Consider the following 17,300-nt stretch of genomic DNA (forward strand, 5'->3'; position numbering starts at 1 on the left):
CCGGATCCATGCCCAGAGGAGGAGGACAGTGAACAGGAGGGGGAGGACCAGGCAGACGGGGGAGAGGAATGTCAGGAAGAGGAGGAGGGAGAGCAGCTTGAGACCCCCGGGGGGGGGGGCTCTCCCCAGCTAGTAGCCTGGATTCATTGGATGAAGACGCACAGGCTATAATAGACATGAGGCAGCGACGTGCAGCTCAAAGACGGGGCCAATTAGAAAGGTATTTCCATCCCTGAATTGGCAACAGCTGGGTTTGGGTGTGGTTCTCCTCAGCAGGGTTGAAAAGGCAGGCCCGCCCTTACAGTCTTGTGGAGAGTTATCAACTGGGAGTCCTGTGACCTTGCTTCGATTCTTGGCGTCTCTGATCTTGGCTTATGGCCTAGTAGTCTGGAAGACTTGGGGGAGGCGTGGGGTTTATTATCTCCAGCATTGTTTTTGCCAGCAAGAATCCTGTTTTATTGCCTGGCCTTCGTGAAACCTCTGTGAAGCTTCATAGTGTTCCTGTCTGTAAGAACAGTTTTTGTTACCTGTGTTTGCGTTCAATTATATAAACTGCCTTTGCTTTTTACCAGTGTGTCTGGCTACTCTTTTTGGTTGGGGTTGGCATCTAGGGGGACCCAGACAGAACAGATATGTAAATCATAATACTAGATCTATGTACAAATAATATGATATTTAAAGACAAAAAGCAATTAAAAAACTTGGAACTGAATGTTAAGACCATAATATTACCTCACATCCTACCATACCCCAGGACAGAGATGAAATGCTCCAGGTTCGCTCGTGCCTGTCGGTCGTTGGAGAGCCGGTCACAAAGTGAGCGCAAGGCTTCACTTACCTACCCAGATGCCACCATTTGGGTTCTTTTACCCTCTGTGCATGTGGAAAGTGTTCTGTGCATGCACAGAGTGTAAAATAACTCAAATGGTGGCATCCGGGTAGGTGGGCGGAGCCTCGTCCTCCCTTCGTGACCGGCTCTCCAATGACTGACTAACTCTCCAATGACTGACAGGCGACTGGCTCTCCATTCACACATTTCTTGGACATTCTCTTATTGGAATTGGAGAAGATGAGTGTGTGCAATGTGTGTGTGCAGTGAAGGGCTGCAAAAAAAATTTACTACCACACTGTGGGTGTGGCTTATTTTGTGGGTGTAGCTTGCCAGCCATGTGACCAGGTGGGAGTGGCTTGACGATTATGTGATTGGGGGATGCGTTAAAGATGGCCAACCTGACATCCCTCACTCCTCTCCTCAAAGAGATACAATTTCCCCATCTATTTACTATTACTGAACATCCAAAATATACTCTATAATTCTATGTATATATGCCATATGTGTACATACATATTACACACAGGAACACAAAAATATACATTATCTACTATATAAACTGTATGTACACATGCACACACAGCTCTTCTAAAGTTATACACATTCAACCTTAAGAGATCTATATACAGCTTCTTGAAATTTATGGAGGAAAGGATAGAAACAAGTCAATCAATCAATCAGTTCAGTTTTATTCGATTAGTCAATCAACCATAGCGACCACATTGGTCATCATAAAACTGCGACTCATCATAAACACTATACAGCAGTGTAAATTGGTTAAAATACAATAAAATTAGATAAAATAAAGGGAATTTAAATAAATGAGTTAGAATGCAGTATAATAAGCTAAGTAGCAAAACATGAAAATATAACTCTGTAAAACTGAGCTGGGGTAGCACAGCAGGTAGAGTGCTGTACTGCAGGCCACTGAAGCTGACTTCTAGATCTGAAGGTCAGCGGTTCAAATCTCATCACCGGCTCAAGGTTGACTCAGCCTTCCATCCTTCCGAGGTGGGTAAAATGAGGACCCAGATTGTGGGGGCAATAGCCTAGCTCTGTTAAAAAAGTTCTATTGCTAACATGTTGTAAGCCGCCCTGAGTCTAAGGAGAAGGGCGGCATAAAAATCAAATCAATAAATAATAAACTCATGCAAGGGTTTACATTAAAACAAAAGATACTGGTGTAAAATATTCTCAAGTGAAATAAAGCAGCTGGGACTTTCGATCTGAGTATCTGATCAAGCCGTGGGGTGGTCCCTTGATTGTGAGGGGAATTTAGCACAGGATAAATCTTTCATGTTAGGTGAAGACCGAGAATAGAAGGATAAGCTATTGACGATGAGTAAGGAACACCAAGAATCTTGGCTTGGCCCTGCCTTGCTTAGAACCATCTTTTCTTTCAATGGAGACAACAGATACACAGGCTCCTAAGGGTTGAGCTTTGTTCTTTTGCAGTGTGTGTGTGTGAGAGAGAGAGAGCGTGAGAGGTACAGGCATCTCCGGAGCTTTGGGGAGGGAGGCAGCAGATTATTGCTACAGGCCGAAGGTTTACTGCTGTGACATGTCTCCCTGTCCTTGTAATGAAGCAATTATGGATGCTCCCAGACAGCACAGCAGCTTTTAATAAAGCCCAAGAATGTATCCACGTCTGGGAGAGATTTACTGCCCCTCCCCCCTTCTCAAAGGCTCTGCTCCTACATGTCCGTAGAGCCTCCTCAGACATCCCAGCAACTGAGAGAGCAGAAAATGGGCCATAAATATGGTCAGGGAGGCTCTGTGGCACCTTCACGGTGAATAATACCCCCCCCACACACACTCCTTCCCCTCACAATAAGGGCAAAGAAAGCCTCCCCTTTCCTTTGTCCTCTTGCCCTTGATCGCGCCTTGATCCGAGGCCTTTTTACACCCATCAAACCAAAGATGCTAACAGCGAGGAAGCCAATGTCTACCCAATGTAATTCAAGGCGTTGGTTATTATGTATAAAGCCCTACATGGCATTGGACCAGATTATTTGCAAGTCTTCGGAGAGGGGCGGCATACAAATCCAAGTAATAAATAAATAAATAAGAACGTCTTCTGCCTCACATATCCCAGCGACTGGTTAGGTTGCTCTGAGTCGGCTTCCTCCGGCCCCGTCGGCCAAACAATGCCATCTGGCGGGTCCATGGAGAAGAGCCTTCTTTGTTGTGGCCCCAGCCCTCTGGAACCAACTCCCCCCCCCCGGAGAGCTGCACCGCCCCCACTCTTCTTGCCTTTCGAAAGGCATTAAAAACACATATATGCTGGCAGGCCTGGGGACCTTGGGCGACAGTTTTGTGCAGGCCATTAGCATTCATTCATTCATTCATTCATTCATTCATTCATTCATTCATTCATTCATTCATTAGATTTGTATGCCGCCCCTCTCCGTAGACCATGAGGGATTGTTTTTTACAGTGGTTTTTAATGTATTTTCTAATGTTTTAATTGCATTTATTGTTCACTGTGTCTATTTTTACCTCTGTAAGCTGCCCTGAGTCGGTGAGCGTATAAATATACTGTTCAAAAAAATAAAGAACACACTCAAAGAACACATCCTAGATCTGAATGAATAAAATACTCTCATCAAATACTTTGTTCTGTTAAAAGTTGAATGTGCACAACAGCATGGGAAATTGATTGTCCATCAGTGTTGCTTCCTAAGTGGACACTTTGATTTTACAGAAGTTTGATTTACTTGGAGTTGTATTGTGTTCTTTAAGTGTTCCCTTTATTTTTTGAGCAGTGTACAGTATATATCTGTCTGTCTGTCTGTCTATCTATCTATCTTAATAAATAAAATAATAAATAAACAAGCAAGCAAGCAAGCAAACAAACAAACAAACAAACAAATAAATGCAACATTGAACTAAAGGGTGTGTGTTCCCTAATAGGATAAAGTTAACAACAATCAGAATAGGGCAGCATATATCAGTAGCTTATCCTTCTATTAAACAGAGGCCTTCAAACCTGGCCACTTTAAGACTTGTGGACTTCAACTCCCAGAATTCTCCAGCCAGCTCTGCTATACTGGAGATTTCTGGGAGTTGAAGTCCACAAGTCTTCAAGTGGCCAAGTTTGAAGGCCTCTGTTCTGGAATGCCTTGCAACAGGTGCAGGCAGGGTGAGTAGCAAAATGCTCCCTTTGCTGAGCGTGAGCATCATCCTGACAACAGAGAGCCCGAGCCTAGGATAAGGCAGGAACGAGAGCCAGAAAGCCACGGCGCTGGGCAACGGAACGCTTCCAGGCTTCAACCCCCGGTCGAGCAAAGCCAGTGGGAAACCCCCCTGAGAGAAAATAAGCGCCCGTTTTGGCGGGACGGAAGTCACGCGAGCCTATTGGACCGTCGCAGAGTCCCATACGAAAGCAATGGTGCTGCACCGCAGTATGGGGGGGGGGAATCCCCCGTAAGCAGCCCCCTATTGGGACATAAGTGGGGCAGGTGGGGGGGGGGGGGAAGAAAGAGAGGAGACGGAGCCCTCGGCGGTGCGGCGTCTCATGCTGGAATAGAGCGGAGCAAAGAAGAAATTCCCCCCCCCCCATGGCCGTGGCAGGTCCCAGCAAGGCGAGGGATGCCTGGAACTCATGTCCCGCGGCGGAGGGGCGATTGGCGCCCTCCGCCGTAAATAAAAATCCAGCTTGTCGAGATGGGGAAGGGGGCTACCGCTTCTTGGAATCCCCCTCCGCCTCATTGTTACTGCGTTGCTAACGAAAGCGATTCGTTGAACGGCGTACACGTGTTAAAGGCTGTTCAGACAGCAGCGTGGGGTCGTTTTACTCTGCCTTTCCCTTTGATTGCTTTTTGAATAGCGCCAAGCGGGATTTCCAGTTGGTTTGATTAATTAAGTGCATTCGCCGATCTTATTATCTCCGCCTTTTTCCATAACTACCTTTGTATAGTCCAGTCCGATGTATATTTATTTATTTATTTTATTTTTATTTCTTTATTTTAATTGGACTTGTATGCCGCCCCTCTCTGTGGACTCGGGGCGGCTCACAACATATACCAAAATACATAACAATAGTTTGTCCAATTAATATACTAAAACAATTCTTAGATTTCTAATTTGAAAACATTCATTCACATTCATACAGTAATCATGCTAACAACATTTCGTTGGTCAGGGGAAGGTCTAATGTCCCCAGGCCTGACGGCAAAGATATGTTATTAGATTCTTTCGGAAGGCAAGGAGGGTGGGGGCAGTGCAAATCTCCAGGGGGAGCTGATTCCAGAGGGCCGGGGCCCCCACAGAGAAGGCTCTTCTCCTAAGTCCTGCCAGCAGACATTGTTTGGTCGACGGGACCCTAAGGAGACCAACTCTGTGGGACCTCACCGGTCGCTGGGATTCGTGCGGCAGAAGGCAGTCTCGGAGATAATCTGGTCTTTATTTGGAAAAGAGATCCATTTTACTGATTTCAGGGGGGCTTACTAACAAATAATAGAATATATTGGAGCATAAATGCACTAGGGTGCCTTCCATCCCCTGCCCTAATGTTTCCCTTTTACTAGAATTATGTATAAAAATATTATATCTCTATATCACCAAAACGTACTGGACTGACTGACTGACTGACTGACTGACTGACTGACTGACTGACTGACTGACTGACTGACTGAATGAATGAATGAATGAATGAATGAATGAATAAATAAATAAATAAATAAAATAAAATAAATAAAAAATAAAATTTATTGGCCAAATGTGATTGAAAAATAAGTGAATACCACCTCTGCTGTAGACCTATCTTAATAGAATAGAACAGAACACAACAGAATATTTATTTATTTATTCATTCATTCATTCTACTTCTATGCCGCCCAATCCTGAAGGACTCAGAATAGAATTCTTTCTTGGCCAAGTGTGATTAGAAACACAAGGAATTGTGGTGCACATGCTCTCAGTTTACATAAAAGAAAAGACATGTTCTTCAAGAATCATAACATACAACACTTAATGATAGTCATAGGGTATAAATAAACAATCAAATTTTATTAGGAACCAGTCAATATAAATTGTAAATATACATGTACAAAGTTACAGTCATATAATCATTTGTGGGTGATGGGAACAATGAGAAGATTAATAGTAATGCACACTCAGTAAATAGTTTGACAGTGTTGAAGGAATTACAGTCTTTGTTTAGCAGAGTGATGATGTTGGAAAAAAGATGATCTTATGTCTAGTTGTTCTGGTGTGCAGTGCTCTATAGCGTCCTTTTCAGGGTAGGAGTTGAAACAATTTATGTCCGGGATGTGAGTTTTCTGTAAATATTTTCACAGCCCTCTTTTTGACAGTATACAGTTTCTCAGTGGAAGGCAGGTTGAGAGTAATTGTTTTTTCTGCAGTTCTAATTCTAAGGGTAAGTGTAATTACTGTGCATCCCAGATTCCTGATGATTGGAAGTATTGAATGGTAGATCTTTTTGGTTAGCAGACACATACCTAGAAGGACAAAAATCATTTTCCTGACCACCTCAGTTTTCCTCCTTGGTTATACACTGTTAGTTTCATTTTTTTTCTTGTCACTTTGACCATTTCCCCACAAACTGAGCTAAAGTACCAGACATCCTTTCTTGTGTGGACCTAGAAGAATGTCTGTTTGTAAGATTGACTGGTTGCATCACTAAGTCTTATCTTGCTTCTGCATTGCTTGTTATCAACACTAGCTGGCAAAATGTTGTCTAAATGGGCAAATTCACCAAGCAATATAGGTTTGCTGATTGGTTTTCTCATTGGCTGGTGAAAGGGGCTTGCTGAGACCCAGAGGTGACACCAACCAGCAGCCTATATAACAGATGCCATCAAGATAGGACTTGGCAAGTTTTATGACAGCATTGTTTTTTGTCCAATAAACAACATTGAATAATATTTTAAATCAATGATTGCAAATTGTTCTTTCCTCATTCCAGGCAGAAGTCCCCAAACTTGGCAGCTTTAAAACTTATGGATTTCCCCATGCTGATGGGGGAATTCTGGGAGTTGAAATCAACAAGTCTTAAAGCTGCCAAGTTTGGAGAGCCTTGGGTACCATTTGGCTGAAGAAGGACTGATGATATTTATTGCCCAACCTCCCCAGGATACAGACATTTCCTACTGCTCTGATCACATCTCCACACCATTCAAAACAGGGCAGAGAAAGAGAATGCAATAAAATGTACATATGTTGAATTTTAAATGGGAAAATGTATTATTTTACAAAGGCTGAAGGAAAACCATCACTGTTTATGTGGTGTATGAGGGCTGTATGCAATGAAATTTCATTTTAATGTATGCCGAATAATGTACATTCAAAGTGCCAATAAATTTATATTCTAAGTCTCTAATCATGGCTGAAGATGAGTATGTGCTAACATACATTATTGAACTAGAGCTATGCCTTGTCGTGTTTACCAAAAACTCCTTAAATAAGTAGGTAACAGCCAAGATAAAGTAACCAGATAATACTGTATCAGAAGCCTTCAGTGGCTTGAATTGTTGCCTGTGATTTTTTTACCAAAAAAATATTTTATTATAAACATATATAAACAAACATAAACAAACATTACAAAAACATTGGATGATGTGTGGCACTCCTGTTTCTTGATTTTTCTACATTACAGAAAATTATAATATACACTGCTCAAAAAAATAAAGGGAACACTCAAATAACACTTCCTAGATGTGAATTAATGAAATATTCTCATTGAATACTTTGCTCTGTATAAAGTTGAATGTGCTGACAACATGAGAAATTTATTGTCAATCAGTGTTGCTTCCTAAGTGGACAGTTTGGTTTCACAGAAGTTTGGTTTACTTGGAGTTATATTGTGTTGTTTAAGTGTTCCCTTTATTTTATTTGAGCAGTATATTATTCTATATTATAGAAAAACTATATTTTCTATATTACCACTGCTGCCTATGATGATGACATGCCCTACTAGTACCTCTTCCTTTGCTTGGCCATCAAGGTTTGTTTTGAAAGAGGACTTGGCCTAATGTGTTTTCCCTCTCTCGATTTACAAAACAGATATCCGGGAGACGGCCTTCGTCTATGCCATCACCGCAGCCGGTGTTAGCCATGCGGTCACCCAGGCCTGCAGCATGGGCGATCTGCTGCAGTGTGGCTGCGAGGCAACTCGGAGCAGGGCACCTCCTCTGCCCCCCGCCCTCCTGGGATCGGAGAGCTCTGCTTGGGAATGGGGTGGCTGTGGGGACGACGTTGACTTTGGCTACGAGAAATCCCGGCAGTTCATGGATGCGAAGCGCAAGCGTGGCAAAAGCGACATTCGGACTCTTATTGACCTGCACAACAATGAAGCAGGGAGGCTGGTAAGGGCCATATTGCTCCTTCATCCTATTTTATGTGGGAACCTTTGCTGATGTGCTACTCTTTCTCCTTCTCTGTGGGTAAATTAAGATGTACTTATTTGTCTGGTCGTGTCCTCCTCTAGAGCAGTGTTTTTCAACCAGTGTGCCATGAGACATGGTCAGGTGCGCCGTGGGGAAATTAAACATAAGTCCCCAAACTACGGCCCGTGTGCTGGATACGGCCCGCGGAGGCCATTTATCCGGCCTGCCACCAGCCACCTCCATCCGAACATAAACATTCCCCTCACAATCCCTCCAGCTATCAGCGACAGGAAGAATGGAGGAACAGGGAACGCTCACTGACCAATCACATTCTAGGATTCATCCCGACCACTAGCGATGAACCAATAGCAGGCCGCCTCTCATCCACACCCAGGAAGGTCCCCATTCGGGCTGCTGCACACTTGTCATTGTGTGGCCGTGGTGAGTAGTTGAAGCTGCTACTCCTCCCTATGGTCCCAATTTCTAATCCTGGTCAGGACTGGAGGTAAATGTTGCCACCACTAGATGAAGCCTCAGCCTCAGCTGGTTATGTCTATCCTGATGGTGTATACTGTATAGATATTTGACCTTTTTCTTTTTATAAGAGGCCCCCACAGAGGGTGATATATTATTAACTATATGTATAATATGTACTGTGTTAGAGTGGGTCATTTTGGGTCATTTTGGTTGGTGGTGTGCTCCAGGATTTTGTAAATATAAAAAATGTGCCGTGGCTCAAAAAAGGTTGAAAACCACTGCTCTAGAGGCCCTTCTCTCTTCTGTTTCCTCTTGTCTTACACGTAGACAATTTTATATGTTCTAGACCTCTTAACCTAATGTTCTTTTACACTGTTGGTTTTCTGATCCTCTACATAATTTGAGAAGTAATTTGTGTGTGTGTGCATCATTTTTAAATTCCATCTTATAAATGAGCAGAGGAGCCTTAGATCACCAGCGAAAACCTATTATTATTATTATTATTATTATTATTATTATTATTATTATTATAGAATAGAATAGAATAGATTTTTTTATTGGCCAAGTATGTTTGGACACACAAGGAATTTATCTTGGTGCATATGCTCTCAGCGTACATAAAAGAAAAAGATACATTTGTCAAGAATCATGTGGTACAACACTTAATGTTTGTCATAGGGGTCAAATAAGCAATGAAGAAACAATATTAATACAAATCTTAGGATACAAGCAACAAGTTACAGTCATGCAGTCCTACGTGGGAGGAAAAAGATGATAGGAATGATGAGAAAAACTAGTAGATTATTATTATTTATTAGATTTGTATGCCGCCCTTCTCCAAAGAGTCGGGGCGGCTCACAGAATACAAAAAACAACACAACAACAAATCTAATTAATTAAAAATTACTAATAAATCCATATACCGGTATATTAAAATCAATCAGCTTATATTCCCTGACAGAACAAAAAAACTCTACTTTTTTCTATAGTTTGCCTATCACTTGTGCTTCAAAAAATGGATATTATCGCAATTGAATAAGTGCATGCAGAGCGAGGAAAAAATACAGGAACAAATATAAAGCATTTTAAAGGATAATAGCTAAAGTTGGAAAGTGTGATTTAAGAACTTGGATCAAATCCCATCCTGAACAAGATCTCTAGATGGATTTTGGCAAAACCTTATCACAACAGACTCTGATGTGATGACAGGAATATTGGACTGTTAAAATATCTGCTCCCATATTTAAGAGCTGTTTGGATAGCGTATTCCATCTAAAATTAGTCTGTATCAGATGGTGATGAATGATTCTTCCAAAATACAATTTTTTAATTATCTAGATATCAGAAGCATGATGCTATAACATATCTTAACTCTCATTTTTCTTTTCTTTTTTTAAAAAAAGATAGAAAGTGCTAATTTATTATTTTCAGGCATATAATATTCTTGAAACAGTCTGAGGACAACAATCTGATTTTCACAGTTTAGCTGGCTAGTATCACTGATGTAATACTTCCAATTCTGAGCTTAAGTACCGTATATGAAGCTTGTCAGCTCAGAAGCAAGGAAAACAACTGTGTTTCTTGTAAGATATTAAGAAACAGACATAGCTTAAATAGCGATAACAGTCATGCTTATATGAAATAACAACTGTTCTAACGCTACTTTTTTTGCAAATAAAATTGAACATAAAAGAAATTCAAAAGTGCAATTAAAATTTGCTAGGATCCCTATAAAATTGCTTTAGGTGTTGTAGTTGACCTGCTACTCTGTTTCCCTAAAAATAAGACTTACCAAAAAAAATGAACAATACCATATTTTTATTCATGCACTACCCCCAAAAATAAGCTTTACTTAAGAACCCGCACAGCTGGTCGGCCACCCATTCCGCCTGGTTGCTTATGGTCCCATAGCCACAAGCCGGGATGGTGGAGCTGCTCTATGTACCCTGCACCAGCTTACCACACGGCTCCTGCAGCCAGACCATCCACGCCCCAACACCTTCCTCATGGTGGCAGCACCAGAAGCCATGTGTAGCAGGAGCCCATGTGGCTGGCAGGCAGTAATGGGCAGCCAACATTTTTACTGCCACACTGTGGGTGTGGCTTATTTTGTGGGTGTGGCTTGATGGTCATGTGACTGAGTAGGAGTGGCTTGCCGGCCATGTGAGCAGGTGGGAGTGGCTTGAACGATCATCATCATTCAAGTGAACTGTTAAGTCCTCGACGTACAACCTCACCAGTGTCGCTCTCTGGGTGACAATTTGCTTCGCGTTTCCCGCACTCTCCTTCCTGGGTCGCCCCCTGCTTCAGGCTGGGCAGCTAGGCGAACGGGTGCTGAGAAAAGAGGGGGGAGGAAATGGGCCCCCTGCAACTCCTGCCAGTGTTGGTCTCCCTGCCGCTTTCCAAGGAGGAGGAGGAGAATGGGAGGGTGGGATAGTCAGCTGGAGCTGGGCACACAGCTTCATTTCTGCCGGTGGAACTGCGTTCCACCCCATCCTGCCTGCTGCCTACCCCTGCTGGCAGGCCACATCTGTTTGCTCTCAGCCACCATGGAGCAGGAGGCTGAGTAGTGTGTTGGTGCTGTGGCCTCGAGGCGAGGTAGGTGTCAGGCCATGTGGATGGCCTGGTTGCTGCGGCCTTGAGGTAAGCTGATGTGGGATGCATGGGACAGCACCACCCTGCCCTGCCTCGCAGCAACGGCACTGACACATCACACAGCCTCCTGCTCCAATGTGAGCAATCAGAAGTGGTCCTCCAGTAATGGGGAAAAATAAGACATCCCCCCGTGCTTATTTTGGGGCTCAAAAGAAAATAAGATCCAGCCTTATTTTGGAGGAAACACAGGTAGGGGGAAAGATCAAAAGCAACATGAGAAAATATTATTTTACTGAAAGAGTAGTAGATGCTTGGAACAAACTTCCAGCAGACGTGGTAGATAAATCCACAGTAGCTGAATTTAAACATGCCTGGGATAAACATATATCCATTGTAAGATAAAATACAGGAAATAGTATAAGGGCAGACTAGGTGGACCATGAGGTCTTTTTCTGCCGTCAGACTTCTATGTTCCTATGTTTCTATGTCTATGGCAGTGTTTCCCAACCTTGGCCACTTAAAGATATTTGGACTTCAACTCCCAGAATTCCCCAGCCAGCGAATGCTGGCTGGGGAATTCTGGGAATTGAAGTCCAGATACCTTCAAGTGGCCAAGGTTGGGAAACACTGGTCTATGGGATGTCCATGGTTAAAGCATTAGCTTCCACATATTTTACAAGCTGTTGTTTTGGCAACAGGAGAGACACAATATCTGTTTTAGGAAAAGAATGCACCCATCTAATCTTAGAAGAAACTTTCCGTCTCCCTTGCCTGTTCTCACTTCTTATCTAAAATAATCAGAAGGATTGGGCAGCACTCAGCTCAGAAATAAAAGATAGGCGTTCCAAATAAAATCTTAAAAGTTTTAACGATAAAGAAAATCTACGACTGCGCAGAAATGGACAAATTAACTATAAGAATTAAGAGGTCAATAAGATTCAGACTATTATGAAATACGGGAAAATTGGTATCAATGGATCGACGATAGAAAACAAAAAGGGGAAAACAAAACAAGGACGTAGAATATTGTAAATATTATAAATATTGTATAGAAACATAGAAGATTGATGGCAGAAAAAGACCTCATGGTCCATCTTGTCTGCCCTTATACAGTTTCCTGTATTTTATCTTAGGATGGATCTATGTTTATCCCAGGCATGTTTACATTCAGTTCCTGTGGATTTACCAACCACGTCTGCTGAAAGTTTGTTCCAAGCATCTACTACTCTTTCAGTAAAATAATATTTTCTCACGTTGCTTCTGATCTTTCCCCCAACTAACCTCAGATTGTGCCCCCTTGTTCTTGTGTTTTGTGTTAATACGAAATGAATGTCAAGAAGCAGGTGTAGAATTGCTTAAAGATTTATTGTGATTTTTCAACTTTGACAAATCAGTAAAGAAATTAAAAAAATAATAATAATAAACTAATCAGCCAGGAGATTTCACTCTGATCTTACTAATCTTGCGACCGCCATTTTGTTTCCTACTTATTGTGGCTCCGCCCCCAACCCCTTTCCAGGCAGTGAAGAACCACATGAGGACAGAGTGCAAGTGTCACGGCCTTTCGGGCTCCTGTGCCTTACGCACCTGTTGGAAGAAGATGCCTCCTTTCCGGGAAGTGGGGGACCGCCTGCTTGAACGTTTTAACGGGGCGTTTAAAGTGATGGGGGGCAACGATGGCAAAACGCTCATCCCCGTGGGCCGGAACATGAAGCCCCCGGACCGGCAGGACCTCATCTATTCCGCCGACTCGCCCGACTTCTGCATTGCTAACCGCAAGACGGGTTCGTTGGGCACACGTGGGCGAGTGTGCAATAGCACCGCCATGGACATGAGCGGCTGTGACTTGCTCTGCTGCGGACGGGGCCATCGCGAGGAGACGCTGTTCCTGGAAGAGAACTGCCTTTGCCGCTTTCATTGGTGCTGTGTAGTTCAATGCCGGAAATGCACAGTGCGCAAAGAACTCAGTTTATGTATTTGAGCGGGTGCGGGAAAAACGTTGAATTAAGGATGACCCAAAGCAGAAGGACGGGATACCGCCTGCCACAGAATCCCGAAAGGCCAAGCGTCCCCAAGCTGTTTAGGGTACGGGGGGCATCAAGATAATCTAGTTGGGATAAAAATAATGTGCTAGTGAGGCTGATTCCACTTTGGATTCGCAGAGCAGGTTCTTGTTGGGGGCCAATATTGTTCCTAGCATTTGACTACAACTTCTTTGTAGCAGGTCCTTGGCATCTAGCACCAGGCTACGGCTTCAGAAGGTCCTATCATGTCTTCCAACACTCGATGTGTACTCCCCAAAATGAGGATTCCTGTCTTATCTGATGCTCCCATGATCATTTCCAGCATCTTGGTCCTATGTAGGCCTCTCATGATGGATTATGAACTGATTCTCTAGAGAGGGGTGCTGTGCTTCACCTATTAAAGGCCCTTTATTGTGTTTAAGAGGACAGCAAAGATTTCGTGACTATCCAATCCCCCAAACTCCCTGACTCCCCTTTGGGCTGCCATTTCTTTTTACAATAATAAAGTTATTTAACTCATTTTTTTTCAAGAGTGATTCAAGAAGTGATTACAAGTGCCATGAATATGGATTAGTAAATAATTACTTGTTTTGTTCTATTGTTCATCCAAGCAGAGTTGTTAAATGGCATAAAAAGTGTATTTTTTTTCACCCTCTCCGAAATTAGGTCCATCAAATTATCTTGAGAATACATCTTACAGCAGAGATGGGAAACGATCAGGACTAAAAAAGAGAGAAATTAGCTTTACCTGTTGTTCTGTCGAGCTCTCTGGTAGAATCCTCCCAAAAATGCACAGATACAATTTCAGACACACACACACGTTTGAAAATTCAAAATAATGTTCTTTATAATGAAAATTCACTTAAACCAAGGCCTCTTTTGGTATAGCAAAGAGCACTCGTCTCCAAACAAACTGGTAATTTGTACAAGTCCCTTATCAGTTCTGTGATACTTAGCTTGCAGCTGTGAGGCAATTCACAGTCCTTCTTCTTTCACAAAGTGAAACACACTTTGCCCTGGTTTAGTTTCAAAGCGGGGAAAAAGCAGCACACAAAAGGTCAAAGTCAGTAAAGCAGTCACGAAACACAACCATCAGATAATCCTCCACAATGGCCAAACCCACAGGCTGCTATTTATAGCAGCCTCACTAATTAGCACAGCCCCACCCAACCACAGGTGGCTTCATTTTCTTTTATAATAATCTCTCAGTTGTTGCTGCCTATGCATCACTCTCCACATGCGTGGCTGTATCATTAACTCTTGTTCCGAATCCAAGGAGGAGCTAGATAATTGATCTCCTTCTGAGCTGTCTGCCACACTCTCCTCCTCCCTGTCACTCATGTCTTCTTGGTCAGAGGAGCCTTCATCAGCAGATTCCACCGGGGCAAAACAGGCCTGCAGCATGTGGATGTCTCCCCCACATCCACAGTCCTTGGGGCAGGAGCTGGGCCAGAGCTAACCACAACACCTGTGTTAATAAATGGGGAAATAGTTTATTGATGATTGATCTCTAATAATAGTTCTTAGAGAACTGGAAATGCTAGAGCTGAATTGAATTATATTTATGGTTAATGATGCATGTATAGGATCTGGACTGAATATCGGTAGAGGATGGCAGTGTTGGACAGTGGAAAGATCTTTTACCAACCAATGATCAGACAAGTGCAGCTTAAGCCCATTCTAAGAAACTGATTTGAGAAAACGCCTCAATCCCTGCCTAATTCACACAGAGACAAAATAAAGGAAGCACAATACATCCTATGATTTTACAAGTTTTACCAATCCTCACATTACAATACGAGGTAAAATCCAGAGCTATCTATGCAATCTTGTATAGTTCATCAATATATGATTGGCTTCCATGGAATAATAATATGCTGCTTAAGCTTCTTGAGAGCTAGCTGAAGGCATTGGTCACTGTAAGGAAAGATTTAATCTTGTAGCTATTTCTCTTTCTCCTGGAAATCTTTTTTCATATGGCAGTGTAAACAGAGCTAGCCAGGATTACTGGGATAAAGATAGGGGAACAATAAGAATTCTTGTTCCTCCCAATCATGTGAAAATTGTGGAAGAAGAGGAAAACCTCTTCCCTGATCCTTGTAAAGAACTGAATTTGTAGGGAATGTATGTGTAAGTGCTAGAGTACCTGATTCAAGTGCCAAAATCGGAATTTACGCATTTTTGCCAATCTAAGGATTTCTTAGAAACATAGAAACATAGAAGTCTGACGGCAGAAAAAGACCTCATGGTCCATCTAGTCTGCCCTTATACTATTTTCTGTATTTTATCTTAGGATGGATATATGTTTATCCCAGGCATGTTTAAATTCAGTTACTGTGGATTTATCTACCACATCTGCTGGAAGTTTGTTCCAAGCATCTACTACTCTTCCAGTAAAATAATATTTTCTCATGTTGCTTTTGATCTTTCCCCCAACTAACTTCAGATTGTGTCCCCTTGTTCTTGTGTTCACTTTCCTATTAAAAACACTTCCCTCCTGGACCTTATTTAACCCTTTAATATATTTAAATGTTTCGATCATGTCCCCCCTTTTCCTTCTGTCCTCCAGACTATACAGATTGGGTTCATTAAGTCTTTCCTGATACGTTTTATGCTTAAGACCTTCCACCATTCTTGTAGCCCGTCTTTGGACCCGTTCAATTTTGTCAATATCTTTTTGTAGGTGAGGTCTCCAGAACTGAACACAGTATTCCAAATGTGGTCTCACCAGCATTCTATATAGTGGGATCATAATCTCCCTCTTCCTGCTTGTTATACCTCTAGCTATGCAGCCAAGCATCCTACTTGCTTTCCCTACCGCCTGACTGCACTGTTCACCCATTTTGAGACTGTCAGAAATCACTACCCCTAAATCCTTTTCTTTTGAAGTATTTGCCAACACTGAACTGCCAATACAATACTCAGATTGAGGATTCCTTTTCCCCAAGTGCATTACAGTGAACCCTCGAGTTTCGCGTCCTCAAGGATCGCGAAAGGGCTATTTCGCTAGTTTTCAACCCGGAAGTAAACTCCACCATCTGCGCATGCGTGCCCTTCCACGCATGCGTAGATGGTGGAGTTTCCCCGCCGGGCAGAGGCTTCCCTGGGTCTTCCCCCTCTTGCCCCGGTAAGACCCCAGCGGCGGTGGGCTGGAGCGCGAGCTTGGGGCAGCCTAGCTCCATTTCCCAGCTGGGAAGCGGAGCCGGCAACAGCGTGGGCGGGCGGGCTGCGCGCGCGAGCTTGGGGCAGCCTGGCTTCGCTTCCCAGCTGGGAAGCGGAGCCGGCAACAGCGTGGGCGGGCGGGCGGCGCGCGCGAGCTTGGGGCAGCCTGGCTTCGCTTCCCAGCTGGGAAGCGGAGCCGGCAACAGCGTGGGCGGGCGGGCGGCGCGCGCGAGCTTGGGGCAGCCTGGCTTCGCTTCCCAGCTGGGAAGCGGAGCCGGCAACAGCGTGGGCGGGCGGGCGGCGCGCGCGAGCTTGGGGCAGCCTGGCTTCGCTTCCCAGCTGGGAAGCGGAGCCGGCAACAGCGTGGGCGGGCGGGCGGCGCGCGCGAGCTTGGGGCAGCCTGGCTTCGCTTCCCAGCTGGGAAGCGAAGCCGGCAACAGCGTGGGCGGGCGGGCGGCGCGCGCGAGCTTGGGGCAGCCTGGCTTCGCTTCCCAGCTGGGAAGCGGAGCCGGCAACGCGCGCGCGCTTGGGGAAACCCCAGATCCGCTCCCCAGCTGGGGAGCAGCCCCAGCAACGCGCGCGAGCTTGGGGCAGCCTGGCTTCGCTTCCCAGCTGGGAAGCGGAGCCGGCAACAGCGTGGGCGGGCGGGCGGCACGCGCGAGCTTGGGGCAGCCTGGCTTCGCTTCCCAGCTGGGAAGCGGAGCCGGCAACGCGCACGCGCTTGGGGAAACCCCAGATCCGCTCCCCAGCTGGGGAGCAGCCCCAGCAACGCGCGCGCGCTTGGGGCAGCCTAGCTTTGCTTCCCAGCTGGGAAGCGGAGCCGGCAACGCGCGCGCGCTTGGGGAAACCCCAGATCCGCTC

The 17,300-nt window shown here is 44.3% G+C and overlaps 1 protein-coding gene across 2 annotated transcripts in view; it reads left to right on the top strand.

Moving 5' to 3' along the window:
- WNT6 (Wnt family member 6) overlaps positions 1-13,796 on the top strand; it is a 58,031-nt gene extending 44,235 nt beyond the window's left edge. For both annotated transcript variants that reach the window (XM_070729032.1, XM_070729022.1), the window contains exons 3-4: positions 7,859-8,160; positions 12,773-13,796. In XM_070729032.1, coding sequence (XP_070585133.1) covers positions 7,859-8,160; positions 12,773-13,234 — 764 coding nt within the window. In that variant the 3' untranslated portion in view covers positions 13,235-13,796. The remainder of the gene's footprint in view (positions 1-7,858; positions 8,161-12,772) is intronic.
- The last annotated feature ends 3,504 nt before the right edge of the window (positions 13,797-17,300 follow it).

The sequence above is a fragment of the Erythrolamprus reginae genome, chromosome 1 (genome assembly GCF_031021105.1).
Source record: "Erythrolamprus reginae isolate rEryReg1 chromosome 1, rEryReg1.hap1, whole genome shotgun sequence".
NCBI classification, from domain to species: domain Eukaryota; kingdom Metazoa; phylum Chordata; class Lepidosauria; order Squamata; family Dipsadidae; genus Erythrolamprus; species Erythrolamprus reginae.